The sequence below is a fragment of the Saccostrea cucullata genome, unplaced genomic scaffold (genome assembly GCF_032062105.1).
Source record: "Saccostrea cucullata isolate Sc308-1 unplaced genomic scaffold, CSIRO_AGI_Scuc_v1 ctg3146, whole genome shotgun sequence".
NCBI classification, from domain to species: domain Eukaryota; kingdom Metazoa; phylum Mollusca; class Bivalvia; order Ostreida; family Ostreidae; genus Saccostrea; species Saccostrea cuccullata.
The window spans coordinates 129194-149824 of record NW_026918756.1 but is presented as its reverse complement, the minus strand read 5'-3'; the positions used below and the strand labels follow the sequence as shown (position 1 = coordinate 149824).

At 34.4% G+C, this 20631-nt stretch overlaps 1 protein-coding gene and 1 long non-coding RNA gene across 2 annotated transcripts; one reads left to right on the top strand and one right to left on the bottom strand.

Moving 5' to 3' along the window:
- The first annotated feature begins 4157 nt into the window (after positions 1-4157).
- LOC134270438 (uncharacterized) lies at positions 4158-5479 on the top strand. Its single transcript, XR_009992827.1, has 5 exons — positions 4158-4362; positions 4553-4634; positions 4849-4914; positions 5097-5198; positions 5432-5479. It is a non-coding gene; the product is annotated as an uncharacterized LOC134270438 (long non-coding RNA).
- Positions 5480-5588: 109 nt separating this feature from the next.
- On the bottom strand, positions 5589-7348 carry LOC134270428 (putative nuclease HARBI1). Its single transcript, XM_062752652.1, has 3 exons — positions 6841-7348; positions 6303-6560; positions 5589-5864 (listed from the first exon to the last, which is right to left on the bottom strand). Exons 1-3 carry the CDS (start codon positions 7173-7175, stop codon positions 5648-5650), a joined length of 810 nt encoding a protein of 269 aa, XP_062608636.1. The 5' UTR covers positions 7176-7348; the 3' UTR covers positions 5589-5647.
- Positions 7349-20631: the final 13283 nt, after the last annotated feature.

Genomic DNA, 20631 nt, shown 5'->3' with positions numbered 1-20631 from the left:
GTCTAACATTTTATTGTTACATGTAGTTCATTGAGTACATGTAAATAAATTTTAGAATACGATTTTGTTTGTAATAATTCAACGATTCAAAAATTTTTTACAATGGTAAGGAGCAGCTGTCACTATTTTCCTTGTGAATTGAAAGTCGGTTTTGAACTTAAATTTTTTATCTTCCACGGGCCTTATAGGTCAACTGATCTAACAACTTTCCAACAACTGAATTTGATTTGACTATATTAAACCAAAAGCCTTGAAATTCACAATTTAGAAAGAGGTCTTTGTTTATCATAATTATACACTTAGCATGCTTTTTTTGGTACTTAATACCCAAAGGCAGATCAGAGTAACAGAGAGAAAATGCATTTTCACTTTATAACCACCAGTTGTGCACACCAACCCAGAGGAGCCAGACCCTGGGGCCACATATTTTAAAATTTAGAAACGTTTATAAATTTCATATCATCAGAAATGGATGATTAATATCAAAAAGCAGATTTCAAAGTATTGCTTTATTTTCAGATTATGTACCCCCCCCCCCGCGTCTGCAGAACCCCAACGCAAGGGCCCTGAAATTAACCATTTTGGAAGAGGCATCTTTTTTCATCATAAATATATATTTAGATAATTGGCATTATACCAAAGAGCAAATGAAAAGATTTCCAGGAGCATACACGTGATAGGAGAAGATTTTTGAAGAATTTATGCATTTTCACTATTTAATCAACAGAGCCCCGCCCTAACATCAGAACCCCTGACCCTGGGCCATGAAATTCATAATATTGGATCTGTCATAATGTTGTTCTTATTGTATTTTTTTTCTGTTAAAAACAAAAACTTATCAGTTCACATTGTCAGGATCTGTGCAATTGTTCTATATTGTACCTTAACAGGTTCCCAAGGATTGGGGCTGAAAATCGAACCACAAAATACTGCGACTAAAAATTATTAATAAGATACGAAACTTCCTTTCTATATTCTGCATATACCCGCATCCCAACACGATCGTCCTTTCTCCACCGTTCATCATCAAAGCGGCCTTGTGGTAGGGCGCTCGCTTTATGATCGTCAGTCGTTAACGATAAGTCGCTATAACGTAAGGGAAGTCCGTAACAAAGTTATATTTTCCTACGTGTCTTTTAATTGAGACCATAAATTCGAGGCCCCTTTTCACAAAAGAAAAAATCCAAAATGATGTATCCAAAATAAATAGTTAAATTCTCTGATATGCATATGCCTGGTATATAATGGTAAGGTTAATTTTCAATTTATTCTAAATGTGCAGTATGAACATTAATAAATTGTGGGTTAGATGTAGGTACCCAGTTCATATGTAAAACAAGTAAATCTCATTAGTTGTGGAAGTACCGCGCTGATATTAAGGTATCATAAAGATAATTGACCAATGAAAATGAAGGTTTTAGTTCCTAATGTATAACATTATAATTTTTTTCTTTGAATTTTCCTTCCAGTCTATTCATTTTACGATATTGTTCACTGTGCCCGGTGCAATTTTACATACTTTGTAAATAAATGAAGGTTTATGTCAGGAACTATATCTTCAGAACAAATATGAAGCTACTTCTTGGTGACAGAAGTTTAGCTTTAAAAAAAGGATCTGCTTCCGTTAATTTATTTGCTACATGTAGTTTTATTAGGGTATATCAATTGGTGATTAAGATTATTTGCATTCTGTTATTCAAGAAAATTCACTGAAAGTTTAAAAATAGATCAATAAATAAATAAAGATGTACACGTACAAGAAAAAAATATCTAAGAAACTGAAAAAAAACTTTTTAATTATTTAAATCAATAAATTTGATGGGAGAAGAAAATTTCCTGGAAAATTCTCATAAATTTTCTCATGACTTTTACATTTAATCAAAAGTTCTTAATTCTTAGTGCTAAAATTAGAATGTGTCAGATTTTAATGCAACTCGACCTTTTGACCAGGAAACTTTTTTCTCATATATTTATATAGAAACTAAAGCTACATGTAGTAATTACGTGCAACTTAATTTACGGTAAGCTGTCTGAGTGACCTTGTAAGGGGAGTTCATATAATTCAGATAAATCTTCATTTTATTGTAGATAGATGATTTATTGCTTGTTGTTTAACGTCCTCTCAAGAATTTTTCACACATATGGAGACGTCATCGTACGCCGGTGAAGAGCTTCAAATTTAGATTTATACTTGACACTCAGGGCCATTCAGCAGTAGGGTTCTTTAACGTGCCAACGCCTACTGCGACATGAAACCTACATTTTTAAGGTCATACCAGAAAGACTCGTGGCTTTCACTTCTAATGCCGAGCGTTTAGCAAAGGAACAGTCACTATCTATGTTCACATCTTAGTTTGACGCGGCGCCGCGAACGAGAATAGAACCCGATCCTCACGTATTATATTGTAGATGTAGAGATCTAAATTTTAAGCACAACTGCTGTGTTCATTGATATCGATAAACGTCGTTATGGAAGGCAACTAAATTTAAGATAAAATGATGTAGAAATCTAGAAATTACTTATTTTACACACTAAAACAAGTAGATTAATTTACTCAAGGGATTTCCTCTTCTAATTGAAGAATTCTTCCTCTTTCCTGAACATAATGTGAAAATGGCTTCTTATAGTTGGAGGTAAGTATAAAAATGAGATTTGTATATTTTATAATGAATATGATTATAACCAAGCATTTCTTAAGATTCTAAACTATAATGATGTAAATCTTGAGAACTGTTGGAAAGTAAAAATGATTACGACCTGTATACTTAGGCCTTGATACACATTAACGCAATAGTTATTTGTATCATATACCGCCAGTATATACCTAAAATGAAAAAAACAAAATTTTAAACTATTGCCCTGTCTCTAATTATTATTGGATTCAAGTTTCACAAGTTTCAATCTTTTTTTAACAGTGATTTGGGTATCCAGCATTTATCCAAGTCTTTGTTTGTAGGACTGTGTCACAAAGTGGGGACATCTCAACAAGTGACCATGAGGAGAGAACTGCTAGACATGGACGAGATGGTGAAAAATCAAGTAATTTTTACAAGTGAAAAAAAGATAACGATGATAAGTGGCAGTTTTAAGGAAGGATTCAGGCTAATGGAGTCAGATATAGACTTGATGATCTGGCGAAAAGACCACAATATAATCTGGGACTTGGACCAGGGGCCCGTTTCACTAAAAGGCGTAAGATACGACCAAACTTAAGTTAGGCCTCGGGGCGTACGCCAAAATTTAGTCCGGCGTAAATTGCGTTTCACTAAAAGGCGTACGCCTGACCGTAAATACTAGTATCGGACTAAGTTAAGGCCAGACTTACGTCCTTGACAACGAGCTTATGCACATGCGCATACATATCATAAAGAGAGAGAGAGAGAGGGGGGGGGGGAGAAAGAGAAGAGAGAGAGAAATTTGTTTAATATTCATTGAAAAGATGTATGGAAAAGATCACATATTCTTCTTTATTATTTATTGCAATATTTGTTTTGATGTCTATAATAAAAACTTAAAAGCGTTGAAACATATTTAGATTGAAAATATATCGTAGATTGAATTATGTTGAAAGGAATACATTCGCAACTGTGTTTTGTAGTGAAATAAAGAATTTAAGAAACCCTCTCTCTCTCTCTCTCTCTCTCTCTCTCTCTCTGATCTGTCATGTTGATTTCCATAGCGTTTTCTTAAATAATGTGAATTTCGTAACAAACAAACATGTAAATATCGATATTGTCGTCTGCAATATTCGCTATTGACTCTGCACAATCAAAATGTCTTCGGAGAGTAAAAAACGTAAGCTAAACTGGACTGATGATGAAATGAAAATTCTAACATCTTGTGTAATTGAAAACAAAGATGTATTATTTGCAAAACTGTCGTCATCAGTGACAAACGAGAAAAAGAAAGCTGTATGGGAAGACATCACAAAGCAGTAAGCATTTAGGTTTTTAAAATAACGATCAACAAAAATATAATAACATCTCCGATTTGATTACATACAATTTGTTCATGTCTACATGTTACATATAATGTATATTTATGGTCAAAAACCTAACTAAATTGGCAAAAATAGGAATGTTATTTAGGCTTTGTGTATTTTTATATATTTTTTTAATTTCTAACAAAAAATATACAAATGAAAGTAGACTGGGGATTCAAAAATATATTTAGTGTTAAAATTTTACTGCAGAATAAATTCTTCTTCTGCCTTGTGCAAGAGGGAAACAGAAGAAATAAAAAAGAAATGGAAAGATGCAAAATCCATTGTAAAGAAGAAAGAAGCCAGTAGAAAATACCAGACGAAGAGAACGGGCGGAGGGCCTCCCCCGGAATCTGTATTCAAGGCATGGGAACTTGACGTATGTGTTTTCTAATATTTACCTAAAATTGATATAATTATATGTACTATGTATTAAAAAAAACGTTTCGATCGTTGCTAAGATGAGTTTCCGATACTGACATAATTATTTTTTCATGAATGTTTCGCACCGTTTATTATTTTAATAAATTGAAAAAGGCAGCAACTATTTTTTTTGTTTTTATTGCTAGATTTTGTCAATTATACCGGATGAACTTATCTCTGGGATTGACGGAGGGGTTGATACTGCCTTTGCCAGTAATTCTGAAACAAGTATGTATAAATACATGGTACATGCATCTGCATTGTAAACATACGTTCACTACATGTATTTTTATAACCTCATAATGTTGCCTTCCCGACTTTTGCTTCATATACTATTTGATTTTCCATGCTTTGTATATTTAATATTATTGTAGTATACAGTAGTTATAGCATAAAAAATTGAAATATATGATATCTAAATACTAGTATTTCTTTGTAACAGATAGCTTAGCCTCATCATGCACTGCAGTCACATCGGAAATTTCCGCTGGAATTCCATCCTTGATTGGTTTGTATAATTATACATATTATATAATAAACTTATAAAATTTTAAATCATAAAAATTATTATAATAGATTGTCAAAAATTTGATATGCATCTTCTTCACACGCGGAACACATAAGTGTGTAGATTTGAAATATTGATTTTTTTTTTCAAATTAAAAAATGTATGTTTGTACATGTATATAGTAGAAGAAGTTGACGTTCCGGAAGAAGCTCCAAGTGTACATGTGTCCGGGCCTTCCACCGACACATTCTTTGCTTCAACTCTGTATGGATCTAAACGTAAAGGTAAAAAAGAAACAATGCCAACGCTATGAAAATGAATTAAAAATGTATTAAACATTCCTTCAGTTTTAATTTTTCGCGTAATTTTACGTTTGTTAAGAAAAAAAAACCCTAGTGAACTGTTTCAACTTCATTCATGCACTTTTAACTATTCATATTACACATATGATTTTATTTGATTTCTTCTGTTTCAATTGACATTGTTCTGATTATAAAACTTTTCATTAAAAATGAAGACACGGCCAGCGACCCCGACGCTGAGTTTATGCTGAATTTGATAGGAGTAAAGAAGAGAAGAGCCATCGCAGAGGAGAGAAAAGCAGCTGCCCTAGAGAGAATAGCGGCGGCATTTGAAAACAAATTTGGCATTTAATAAATTTGAACACAAAATGATAAAGTAGTCATGTTTTTTATTACAATGTAAGTGTGTGATTTAATGAATAGATGAATTGTTAAAATAAATTTGCAACTTGAATGCGCACATCCTGTGCTCTCCTTGGTGCGTTTGCGTTAAACACGGCATTGTCATTGATGTTCTGTACAACCCCACCCTCAAGTAAGGGGACTTTCTCTGAAACAGCTAAATTATGAAGCCGGATACAGCATTGAATAATTTGAGAACATCTACTTAGTGAAAAGGGGAGTACTCCTCCAGTTCGATGTAAACACCTGCAAAGATTTACTTGAATGTAAATACTGTGGAATCATTAGAATTCTTGGTGGCTCAATTTTCGTGATATTCGTTGGTAGCCCCCCCCCCCCCCCCTCCCCCCAAACCACCACGAATTTACATCTTCATAGGAAATTTAGAAAGAGATATCTTTGTTACTGCATGAAAATGAAAACCGACCCATACACGAAATTACATCTCCACAAATAACCAAAAAAAATCCACAATCTAAGAAATTTGGCCCACAGAATTTTAAATGAATTCACAATAAAATTGTAACAATGTTTATTTATGGTTGCAATAGATATACGTTTTTTTCTCAAATAAAAAAAAATTTAAGGTCGCGTTTATCGTAATGAACGTTTGAAATAAAATATTTGCTTGCAAATATGACATATATAATAAAGATATTTAACGAAAAATTGCGTTTAAATTACCTAAATCTGGATTTTAATACCCCAAACGATTTTTCTATGACAACACGAGTCTTTCCATGGGCATCGTTGTAATTCACTTCGTGTTGATTTGCTGGGGATAAGAATGGCGTTAAGAGCCATTCCTTGAGAGGGTAGCCAGAATCCCCAAGTAACCACCCACCCCCTTCGAGATGTTCCATAACACCTGACAATCCCGAGTTGCTCAAAACGAAAGAGTCGTGAGTTGCCCCGGGAAAACAGGTATTGATTTGAAGAAATCTGAAATAATATCAACCATTTTTTCATCCTTTATGCATATGTAAGCAAACAATTAGCATTCTTATATTTGTTATATTTGTTTGGTTATATTTGGTGCAATAATTTATTTTAAAATTGACAACATTTACATTTTCAAAGGTTGTTATTTCATAAAACCCTTTTGACGATATATTAAATATTTTGATTTTCTCCTGTTGAAGTTTTGGCGTATACAAGGGTATTTCTATTACAAAAAAAAATGATGTGCTCGTATTTATGTTTTAATCAATACCGTTTATACCTCATATTGGAATCTGTTACGGCCTGAATATTTAAGGCATGAAAGTTTTTTCTGCATACAAAAGCAGGCTCCTGTGGTCCACTCATGCCCTTAATTGGTATTAGAGTACCATCGATTGCACCAACGCAATTGGGAAATTTGGCAATGTCATAGAACTCAGATTTTACATGGCGTAATTCATTGGCAGTAACTGGAAACTTAATGTTGTCCACTGTTGTATTTATTGCACTGCACACTGTATAACAATATGATGAATCTGCGTTAAAATCCTTAATGATATATATAAAGAATATTTGAAAAGGAAATGTACAACTGATTAAATGTATTACAGGCATGTGGAAACATGAAGGATAGTGTATACAAACATGTACATATCATTATTATAATTATTATTATCAGTATACCCCATAGTACTTGCAATTGTCACTTTTCTGAAACTGCTAAACCTAATTTCGTGAAACTTTGCAGTTATTGAGAACACATTGTGTAGGCGCATATTACAAAGAAATTCCGCTTCAATTTTTTTCTGGGAATTTCGGTACTTTTTATTACCGGGGGTATATTCATTTTATCTGTACAAAATAAAGACTCAATAATTGCACGGAGTTTTAATACATGTAACGATTACTTTGGAATTATGCCTCATTTTGAATTACTTGTGTGTATTTAATGTGTAACATGCCATTTATTTTGCATGACATTGTCAAATATTAAGAGGGGAGGGGCGTGGGATGTGTTAACTTGCTCACATTTTCTTTTATTATCATTTGTGAATGCAGGGGACAAAATGTTAAAACATTCAAGGGGTCAAATCTCCACATCAACGATGCTACGTGCCTGCAATAATTTTTAATAAAAATAGAGTTAATATCATTTTTAATTTAAAATAATGAAGTATAACAACCTGTGTGTACTACTCGGGATACGGATGATCTGGAAACGCCATGAAGGTCGCCTACTTCCGAAAAGAAGTCTGCCTTTGACAGATATCTTAAGGTGATAATTACCTGTAAGATGTTTATGTGTATCTTTATATATACATGTATAAATAAGTATGCAAATGAAGTTTAATTATATTAATAGGTACATTGTAAAACTCATTATATTTGTCATATCATGTGATTCCATGCGTCAGTATTTGATTATTTATGTGTGGATATTTAAGAAGTATACAATGCTACAGTAAGCATTCACACAATTTATACATGTACCTGAATGTGGGTGGGAATGGCATGACTTTTGTATGTAGGTCGCCTCACAATAGGGTCAACATCATTTATCAGTTTTCGAATGACTCTTCCCGGGAACCTATACCTACTTACGAGATCTATATCATCAAGATACTCGAGAGGGTTGGTTCGGTCCCGAAAAACGCGTTCTCGCCGAGGTGTTTCCCTTCTTCTTCTGTGAAGCAGCCAGAAAGTCGCCATTATCCAATGTTTACGTCTATACTTACGCCTGCCTTAGACCAGCCGTAGATTTTTGTCTTAACTTAAGGCGGGCGCAAAGTTACGCCCTTTAGTGAAACGGATCTTAGTCCAAATGTTAGACGTAAGTCCGGACTTACGCCGGGCGTAGAGTTAAGACAGGCGTACGCCTTTTAGTGAAACGGGCTCCAGGCTCAGAAATATGGCTTAAGCAGAAAAACACTGATTCTCAGTGTTTGTTCGGAAAGTCCACCTGGTTTTGCTTTACTGGAATTATTGACAGAAACTGGCAGTGAATCTACAGGGAATGCATGCATAAGAATCAATGACAGACTCTATATATCAAGTTCTGAATTCAGAAGAATAAAAAATTCTGGTTATATTCCTGATTCTATGGAACATGGTCTTTGTGTCAACGGTATTGTTGGGGAATTTGAATTTGACCTCGCCCACTGTTTTGTCTGTGACTTTTGGCCCCCTCCCGCTTTCCAATGGAGAAACAGGTGTCACTCATGGCCTCCGCCTCCTATCATTGATGAAATAGTCCGAAAAGGGTGCAACTTTGTAGCAGTAGGACACAAATTAGGAAATCATGCTGACAAAGAATGGAGAATTTCCTTCTCTTTGGCAGAGCAATATCTAGTTTCCTGTATGAATCATTGCCAATTTTTAACATATGGTCTGCTCAAATTGTTTTTGAAAGAATGCATCAACAGTGGATTAAGTGATGGGGATAAATTACTGTGTTCTTATCACATGAAGACAGCTCTTTTTTGGGTGATTCAACTAAACATGATGCCTTATTGGTGTCCCCAAAATCTCCTGCAGTGTTTCTGGGTCTGTTTTAAACTTATCCTAAATTGGGTGTATGAAGGCATTTGTCCAAATTTTTTTATTCCAGAAAACAACATGTTTCTGAGCAAAATTCATGGTCATGCACAAAAAGATTTGTTCATTAGACTCCATGGATTATATGAGAAGGGTTTATCATGCCTGCTTCACAGTCCATCCATCAGGTCCCGTGTCATAAGTGTCCTTCAAAATCCTAGGCATTTTGATTATACATATGAATTAAGAAATTCTAAGTTGGTGTTGGAAGTAGATTTATTCGGCGAAATACATCGCAATTTTCAACCTATACTTGACCTACACCACTGTATAAAGTTTTTGAATGCTTTAAGAAGGTTGATAATTTTACCCCTGACACAATATTAGAAATTTTTTTTTAGGAAGTGTACATCTTATATACTCCAGGGTACAGCTTTTATGTTACTTAACGCTGTAACAGATTCTTTACCGCTCGAAGAGGATAATTTATGTAGGAATAAAGTGATATATTTAACTGACAAACCATCGCTTTTCATGCTGAAATTAGCTGCCAAGTTTGGGTGTATTTCTGACAAGTTGTACATTGCTATGTTTTATTACAAGACATTCAGATACTTTGAAGCTTTAAATATAATAGAATCTACAAAAGCCAAGTTAGCACAGCCATATGTAATGTTGAGGGGATATATAAATCCACAGGCCTACAAGGCTGTATGGAAACTTTCCTGGTCTACAAAGATGAGAGAGGCTGTAGCATGGGATATTATTCCGAACAATAAAATTTGTTACATTAATGAATTAGTGCCAGAACAACAGTCAGGGTTACAGTGTGGTTTACCAGTATTATACATCCCCCTCTATGTTTTCTTACACATGTTAGAAGTCTTGTGTTACAGACATGTAGACCCAGTGAGAACACAAAGAGCTCTAAATGATCTACAAGATCTTGTGCACCATGATCCGGGGACATACATATCCGAAGAACAAAAAGACATATCATGGGAGATCCTAGGAATTTGTCAACAGGTTACAGGGAATTACCAAGCTGCTCTTTATTCCTACCAACAATCCCTGAAACAAAAGAAATTCAACAAAATACAAGCCGCAACATTAATGAGGATACTACAAGTCATGGACCTAATCCATATAGTCTAACATTTTATTGTTACATGTAGTTCATTGAGTACATGTAAATAAATTTTAGAATACGATTTTGTTTGTAATAATTCAACGATTCAAAACTTCTTTACAATGGTAAGAAGCAGCTGTCACAAATTTCCTTGTGAATTGAAAGTCGGTTTTTAACTTAAATTTTTATCTTCAAAAATTTAAACAAGAGGCCCACGGGCCTTATAGGTCACCTGAGTAACATGTAACAACTTTCCAACAACTGAATTTAATTCGACTATTTTAAACCAAAAACCTTGAAATTCACAATTTTAAAAGAGGCATTATTGTTTATCATAACTATACACTTAGCATGTTTATTTTGGTTACTTGATACCCAAAGGCAGATCAGAGTAACAAAGAAAATGCATTTCCACTTTATAACCACCAGTTGTACACACCAACCCAGAGGAACCACTGACCCTGGGGCCACATATTTCAAAAGAATGGGTGGACTTAACTAGCCAGAAAAAATGCTGCAAATTCAAGTTCCATAAAATGTTAATTTTTTTCCATCACATAAACCCTCGATATCTTAACTGTGTGTTTATGCTACGGATGTAAATTTAAAATGCTCTTTTCGAGGTAAACTAAATAAATATCGAAGGCATGGTGCCTGAAGATTTGTTGAATATCAATAGATAATCAGGGTCATGCATTTTTCATCGTCCGAATACATAGTCAGCGCATGCTTGTCGGCTGTTCTAACGAAAACTGTACTTGTATATTGAACAAAATAATGTCATATTAAAAGGAGAAGAGCTGACAAAATTTTTAATGTGCGCTCACACTTAATTTAACAAAAAACGTTCCAAACAAACTTCTCGCTTCCATTGTTACGACTTCGATTGACCTTTTAATATTACAATTCATCACGTGATGTCCACCTGCGAGTGTACTCGTGGAAACAGTTACATTGTTTCTTCAACTTGACCTAGATGTAAATCACTATGTTGGTGCCGTTTTCAGAATTTAGCACATTAGATGTTTTAATTTTGCTTGTCCTCACATTTTAAAAAAAAATCATAAAGAAATCGCTGTAATATTCCAAACACGTATTCGAATTTCTAGAGAGAGAGATGGAGAGAGAGAAAAATGTCAACAAGACACCGATCGATAGCCCCGCCTCCTATCAATATTGATAGCGCGACCTAAAAACCACTCCAGTACATGTCAAATTCCGGAAGACGACACTAATGTATCCTTGTTTCAATTTTGATTTATGGCAATAAGGCATTGCTTTTGTACATATGTTCTAGCTAAAATAGCCATGTATACGTCACTCTTTCTAGTGGTTGTAATATATTTTGGATTCACTTTATTTTCAATTTGTTAGAGTAGTCTCAAAAAGATCCAAAATAGGGCGTTAAGTCCACCCATTCTTTTGGACATTTCATAAATTTCATTTCATCAGAAATTGGTGATTAATATCAAAGAGCAGATTTCAAAGTATTACTTTATTTTCAACCCCCCCCCCCTGCGTCTGCAGAACCCCTAATGCATTGGTCCTGAAATTAACCATTTTGGAAGTGGCATCTTTTTTCATCATAAAATATATTTAGATCATTGGCATTATACCAAAGAGCAAAGGAAAAAATTTCCATAAGATTCATGTGTTTTCACAATAAAATGATTATAGAGCCCCGCCCTAACACCAGAACCCCTGACCTAGGGGTCTTGAAATTCACAAATTGGGAAGCTGCATCCTTCCTCATCATAACTATAAACATAGTTTATTGGTTTTATACCCAGGAGCAAAGGAGAACATTTTTAAAGAATTTATGCATTTTCACTATATAATCAACAGAGCCCCGTCCAAACACCAGAACCTCTGACCCTGGGGCTATGAAATTCATAATATTGGATCTGTCATCATGTTCTTCTTATTGTACAATGTATTTTTTTCTGTTAAAAACAAGAAATTATCTGTTCACATTGTCAGGATCTGTGCAAATGTTCTATACTGTACCTTAACAGGTTCCTAAGGATTGGGGTTGAAAATCAAACCACAAAATTCAGCGATCAAAAGTTATTAATACGATACGAAACTTCCTTCCTATATTATGCATATTCCCGCATCCCAACACGATCGCCCTTTCTCCTACGTTCATCGTCAAAGCGGCCTTGTGGTAAGGCGCTCGCTTTGTGATCGTCAATCATTAACGCAAGAGAAGTCCATAACATAGTTGCATTTTCCTACGGGTCTTTTCCTTGAGACCTTAAATTCGAGGTCCCTTTTCAAATAGAAAAAATCCAAAATGATGTATCAATAATAAATAGTTAAATTCTCTGATATGCATATGCCTGGTATATAATGGTAAGGTTAATTTTCAATTTATTCTAAATGTGCAGTAAGAACATTGATATATTGTGGGTTAGATGTAAGTATCCAGTTCATATGTAAAACAAGTAAATCTCATAAGTTGTGGAAGTACCGCGCTGATATTAAGGTATCATAAGGATAATTGACCTATGAAAATGAAGGTTTTAGTTCCTAATGTATAACATTATAATTTGTTTCTTTGAATTTTCCTTCCAGTCTATTCATTTTACAATATTGGTACCTGTACCAGGTGCAATTTTACATACTTTGTAAATAAATAAAGGTTTATGTCAGGAACTATATCTTCAGAACAAATATGAAGCTACTTCTTGGTGACAGAAGTTTAGCTTTAAAAAAAGGATCTGCTTCCGTTAATTTATTTGCTACATGTAGTTTTATTAGGGTATATCAATTGGTGATTAGGATTATTTGCATTCTGTTATTCAAGAAAATTTACTGGAAGTTCAAAAATAAATGAATAAATAAATAAAATTGTTCACGTACAAGAAAAAAATATCTAAGAAATGGAAAAAAAACCTTTTAAATTATTTAAGTAAATAAAATTGATGGGAGAAGAAAATTCCCTGGATAATTCTCATAAATTTTCTCATGACTTGTAAATTTAATTAAAAGTTCTTAATTCTTAGTGCTAAAATTAGAATGTGTCTGATTTTAATGAAACTCGACTTTTGACCAGGAAACTTTTTCTTATCATATATTTATATAGAAACTACAGCTAGTAATTACGTGCAACTAAATACAGAAAGCTGTCTGAGTGACCTTGTAAGGCTGGTTCATACACTTAATTCAGATCGATCTTTATTATATTGTGGATAGATTGATTGATTGCATGTTGTTTAAAGTCTCTCTCAAGAATTTTTCACACAAAGTAATATGGAGACGTCACCGTATGCCAATGAAGGGCTTCAAATTTAGATCTATACTCAGGACCATTGAGCAGTGATGGTTCTTTAACCTGCCAACGCCTACCGCCTACATTTTTAAAGTCATATCCAAAAGAACCGTCGCTTTCACTTCTAATGCCGAGCGTTTAGCAAAGGAACAGTCACTACCCATTTGCACGTCTAAGGTTTGACACGGCTCCGCAAACGAGAATCGAACCCGGGCCTCCCGTATTATATTGAAGATAAAATATAGTGTAGAGATCTAAATTTTAAACACAACTGCTGTGTTCATTGATATCGATAAACATCGTTATGGAAGACAACTAAATTTAAGATAAAATGATGTAGAAAACTAGAAATTACTTATTTTACATACTAAAACAAGTAGATTAATTTATTTAAAGGATTTCCTCTTCTAATTGAAGAATTCTTCCTCTTTCCATAATAAAATATGGAAATGGCTTCTTATAGTTGGATGCAAGAATAGAAATGAGAATTTGTATATTTTATTATGAATATGATTATAACCACGCATTTCACAAGATTCTAAACTATATTGATGTAAATCTTGAGGACTGTTGGAAAGTAAAAATGATTACGACCTGTATACTTAGAACTTAATACGCATAAACTCAATAGTTATATGTATCATATACCGCCAGTATTCACCCAAAATGTTAATTTTTCAAACTTTTGCCCCCTCTTTCATTATTACTGATTACAGTTTCAAGTGTGAATCCGAATGCCCAGCATTCATTTGACTCATCACATTTAAGAGATACTACCAAAAAAAAAAAAACCTTTAACTCAATTTTTTGTATGCAAAATAATCAAGGTATTGAATTTTTTTTTAAAAAGTGATTTTGGTATCTAGTATTTATCCGAGTCTGTGTTTGTGGGACTGTGTCACAAAGTGGGGATCTCTCAACAGGTGACCATGAGGAGAGAAATACTAGACAAGGACGAGATGGTGAAAAATCAAGTAATTTTTTACAAGTAAAAAAGACGTATGGATAACTAGGATACTCATTGTTCACAGAACAATAAGAGGTCTTTCCACCTTTTTAAAATTTCAATTTCGTTTAATATTTACCTCTTTAAAATTCAATACCATGAAAACAAAACTAAAAGTAGATAAAAGCATAAAAAATTAAAAATTTTGAAATTTTGGAAATGACCTTGACCTTTGACCTTGTAAAAATCTTCAAGGTCAAATGTCAAAAGTCAGATTGCAATAAACCCCATTCCTCTATGACTTATAATTACCGGTATAAGGATATGATTTTTTTATAATTAGTACATAGACATTAAGGGGTGATAACTTATGTAAGGGGTCATCAGATCCTACGCATTGAAACTCTAAAGTTGTGTCTAAAGACACTTAAGACATTAGTGAAGGTTTCATGTCTCTACAGTTTACAGTTTCGAAGGAGTAGCGATAACAAGGTTTTTGTCACAAGGGGCAATAACTTTTAAAAGGGTCAGACTGAAGGGACAAGAAGGAAATCTTTGAAAACGTTTCAAGAGTACATATTAAAGACAAAAGTTCTAATATTTGGAATGACCTTGACCTTTGACTTTGATATAAATTTGAAGGTCAAAGGTGAATAAATCTTATGCAATTGGTTTCATGTCTCTACCACTTCTGGTTTTGACCATCTATAATTTTTTTTTAAACTTATCAACTTTCAGGGGCAATAAGTCATTGAAGGGGTCCTGGAACTTTCACAATGATTAGACTGAAAAGTCTCCTAAATTAGTCAAAGATGTGGTGAAGGTTTTGTATCTCTACGTTTAACGGTTTTGAAGGAGAAGTGATAACAAGCTTAACGGTGAAAGGGGCAATAACTGCAGAAGGGGTCGAAGTTTAAACATAGGGGGTCGTTTTTCGGAATAACTTTAGATTTCCAGTATCATGAACTAAAAAAGTTTTTCGATAAGTCTTACGGTCTCAAAAGCTAAGGTCAGAAATAAAATTAAAAAACAAGCATTTCAAGAGGTTTTTCCACAGAGATAATAAGTGGAAGTTCTAAGGAAGGATTCAGGCTAATGGAGTCAGACATAGGCTTGATGATCTGGCGAAATGACCACAATATAATCTGGGACTTGGATTAGGCTCATTTTAAGACTTAAGCAGAAAAACACCGATTCTCAGTGTTTGTTCGGAAAGTCCACCTGGATTTGCTTTACTGGAATTATTGACAGAAACTGGCTGTGAATCTACAGAGAATGCATGCATAAGAATCAATGACAGACTCTATGTATCAAGTTCTGAATTCAGAAGAATCACACATTCTGCTTATATTCCTGATTCTATGGAACATGGTCCTTGTGTCAACGGTATTTTTTGGGAATTTGAATTTGACTTCGCCCACTGTTTTGTCTGTGACTTTTGACCTCCTCCCGCTTTCCAATGGAGAAACAGGTGTCACTCATGGCCTCCTATCATTGATGAAATACAGTGGACCTTCAGATATCCGGACCCCAGATATCCGGATGCTTCAGTATCCGGACGCTTTTTGAGTGGAACGGAATTTTTAAATGTTAATTTGTCCTGTTTAACTGGTGATTCAGGTATCCGGACGCTTCACATATCCGGACAAAATAACTAGGAACCAAAGCGTCCGGATAAATGAGGCTCCACTGTAGTCCGAAAAGGGTGCCATTTTGTAGCAGTAGGACACAAATTAGAAAATCATGCTGACAAAGAATGGAGAATTTCCTTCTCTTTGGCAGAGCAATATCTAGTTTCCTCTATGAATCATTGCCAATTCTTAACATATGGTCTGCTCAAATTGTTCCTGAAAGAATACATCAACAGTGGATTAAGTGATGGGGATAAATTACTGTGTTCTTATCACATGAAGACAGCTGTTTTTTGGGTGATTCAACTAAATATGATGCCTTATTGGTGTCCCAAAAATCTCCTGCTGTGTTTCTTGGTCTGTTTTAAACTTATCCTGAAATGGGTGTATGAAGGCATTTGTCCAGATTTTTTTTATTCCAGAAAACAACATGTTTCTGAGCAAAATTCATGGTCATGCACAAAAAGGTTGTTCATTAGACTCCATGGATTATATGAGAAGAGTTTATCATGCCTGCTTCACAGTCCATCCATCAGGTCCCGTGTCATAAGTGTCCTTCAAAATCCTAGGCATTTTGATTATACATATGAATTAAGAAATTCTAAGTTGGTGTTGGAAGTAGATTTATTCAGCGAAATACATCGCAATTTTCAACCTATACTTGACGTACACCACTGTATGAAGTTTCTAAATGCTTTAAGAAGGTTGATAATTTTACCCCTGACGCAATATCAGAAATTATTTTCAAGGAAGTGTACATCTTATATACTCCAGGGTATAGCTTTTATGTTACTTAACGCTGTAACAGATTCTATACCGCTCGAAGAGGATAATTTATGTAGGAATAAAGTGATATATTTAACTGACAAACCATCGCTTTTCATGCTGAAATTAGCTGCCAAGTTTGGGTGTATTTCTGACATGTTGTACAAAGTTTATACATAAAGGTGGGTTTGGGGATGTGTTTGAATAAACTTAAATCTATACTTTTTCTGATGATTTTATATTGATGCTCAATCAAGGGTTTGTTGTTCCTGTGAAGAATTTCAACAATTTTACCTATGTATTCCTACATAAAACCACAGGAGTTCGCGTACCTATTAATTTTGTAGAAAATGTCAGTAAATAATAAATACTTATAATAATAACACTAGGAGTGCAACCGTTGTCCGCGACGCCATAACGTGACGTCACGGGCGGTCCATTTACCGAAAAGGAACCAAAAAAACAATCATACACAACGATATTACGTTTAAATACGAGTAAAAGTACTTGTACCTCCCCGTTTTAAATTTTTTTGAATGTCTACCAACTTGTCTCTGTTTTTTTTTTTTCGCAATTGACCTCAAGCATCTAGATTAGCATTTCAGGCAGTTTTGTTCCTTTTTGGGGTAAATGGACGTGCCAGTGACGTCACATCATGGCGTCGCGGACAACGGATATTTGAGCGAAGTTGTGGAGAAATGTCACCGCTGCTGCTGTAAAACGCGTTTGAAATCATATGCATTAAGAGCCATAAAGAATGGTCCCTTCCAAAAAGATTGGTTTGTGTTTTATTATTTTCGCTTGAAGATTAATTGTGCGACAGCCTTGATATTAAGCGAGGGGTTCCCAGGTGACCTAAAATGCGTTGCACTCCTTGTGTTATTATTACACGTATTACGTATTTTTTTATTTAATGAAAATTTCGGTTTAAATGATAGGTACGCGAACTCCTGTGATAAAACCTTGTTCACCTATTGTTGCCCCACTCTTCCCCGGGGGTCATGATTTGAAACCAACTTGAATCTACACTACCCGAGGTCGCTTCCAAATAAATATTAACAATCACAGCTTTGTTGTTCTCGAAAGAAGAAATTAAATTTTTTTTTCTATTTTATCCTTCTTAAAACTTTGATCATCCATTATTGCTCCACCCTAATGTCCCAGGGGTCATGATTTGAACGACATAAATCTACACTATCTCAGGATGATTTGGAAAATTATGGCTTTGAGCACTGCTGTTCTTGTGAAGAAAATTTTTCCTATGTATGTTTAACTTTGATACCCCATTTTCACCTCACCCTACTCCCAGGGGCCATGATTCTTATATTAAACCTTTATACCCCATTTTGGCCCCATCCTACCTGATGTTCAAGATTTGAACAAACTTGAGTCTACACTACCAGAGGATGCGTTCACTGAGTTGCATCTTTCCTGGCCCAGTTGTTCTCGAGAAGAAGATTTTAAAAGAATTTTCCTATGTTAAAATTTGATCCCGCATTGTGATCCAACCCCACCCCAGGTGTCATGATTTTAGCAAACTTGAATTGACACTACCTGGGGATGATTCCACATGAGTTTCATCTTTCCTGTCCCTGTGATTCTTGAGTATTTTACACTACCAGGGGATGATTCCACATGCGTTTCATCTTTCCTGGTCATGTGGTTCTTGAGAATTTTAAAAAGATGCCATTATTTTTTTTACTTATTCATAATTATCTCCCCTTGGAAAAGGATATGGCTCTTCATTTGTACAAATGTGAATCCCTTTACTTAAGAATACTTTGTGTCAAGTTTGTTTTAAATTTGAACAGTGATTCTTGAGAAAAAGATGAAAACGTGAAAAGTTTATTAGAATGACGACGACAGACAACGACAAATTTTGATCAGAGAAGCTCACTCGAGCCTTTAGCTGCAATAATGTAGCCCTCTGTGTCTCCGATTTTTTAAAATGAATTTCAAGCTAGCATCTTAATCCAATGTTTTTTCGGCTGTCCGCGTCCAAATGTACCCGCCCATTTCATTGCCTATCGTTGAATGTTTTGATTGTAACAGAGAGAAATGACGTAAGCTACATATTTTCAGTCTTGCCAGTTAATGATTAGGGGACTTATACCATGGCATATGCCTTGTTACCTTAAACAATGTTTGAACTTGAATTATCAATTTGCACAAATAGACATTAATGGTTTTAAATATACTAGTAAAACAAATCAAATGAAGGGAACACAAAAATAATTTAAAGTTCTATGTAAGAGGCAGTACTTTTAGTGCCCAATAACAAAATCAAAGTGACCATTAAAGCTTTGATTGAACGATAAAATCACTGGTAGTTGTACAAGGAAAATCATGAGGAAATTTTTAATCTTACGTACATGTTTTATTACAAAATGTTCTGAACATTTTTAAAAATTGAATCAAAATCACAATTTGGCCGAGTCCTTTGGAGTGTGGGGGGTGTCCCTCGCCAGTCCCAACAGGCATGATGACAAATACCGATGACATTTAGATCACTCATTCTGAAGCAGTGACACTTAAAGACACCAAGCAGACAGTTTCCCTTCATTTACAGCTCTGAGAGAAAGAGTTTGGTCTCTCATTTGCTTCTTGCATTCACAACTAAACTTCTGCAGATCAATCATACAACCTGAAAAAGAAACATGGAGATCAGATAGGAAAGAAAAAATGAAAAAAAAAAAAACAAAAGAAATGGAACATTTTTAAAAAGCTGTGAAATGATAAAAATTGTCTATCTTTTCAAAATTATGTGAAATCACTAATTTTAATGGGTGACTATTTATTTATTTTACAAAAATAAACGATTTGAAAGTATTGAATTCCAGATGATTTAGAATTTTTCAGTTCTTAATTTTTTTGAACACGACTCGTTTACATGTCAGGAATACGTGATTTTCGATAACATTAACTACGATACACCAACACCAAGGTATACTCTTCAAATTCTTTACACCTGACTGCTTTAATGTCACGGGTACCAGCGCGGAATGGCGACCCGTGTTTGTGCTGGTCAATTTGCATTATCTTTGTTTGCACTTCATTGCAGTTACGTCTATCTTTGCTTGCACTGACCTGCACAACTATAATTGTAACTTTGTTTGGTATCTTTACTTTGAAAGTATTACGTTATTAATTATTCTCGCTACCGAGTGCTTTAAACATCCTTTATACACCGTCAACTGATAACAATGAATTGTGACAAGCCCTGTGCTTTATATTGGGGTCTGCAGATATAGCGAGAATCCGAACAAAAATGGCGGATACATTCCTTTTACAAAGCTTTATTGACGATGCATAGAGCATGATAAAAGTTCAAGTTTTATCTTTAATTATTGAATCCAACATCTACATGTATATAAAATTGTTTTTCATATTTTGCAAGTTATATTTACATTGCACAATAAAGCTGCTACTTATCGTTGCTATGTCCAATTGGTGTGTTGTTGTTTATTTTACTTTCATTTAAAAATAATAAATGGATTTTAAGTAGAATCAATTATTAAATCTGCCCTTCTTATACATACTTACACAAAATATTAATATCACCTCTAAGAGCCCCAAGTTGATGTTTTTTTTTTCACTTTCAAGCATTTATCCAGAGGATCTTTGAAGACGGGCGAGAGTGTCTCTCTCATTTCAGGTTTATTATTTAACATCTGAATCATTGGTTCACATTGTTATACAGTTGAATTTCAGTGTCTTAAATACTGATATCTCGAAAGCCATGAATATGTCAAAGTGATTTGGAAGTCTCAGCTTCTTCTTATCATTATTAT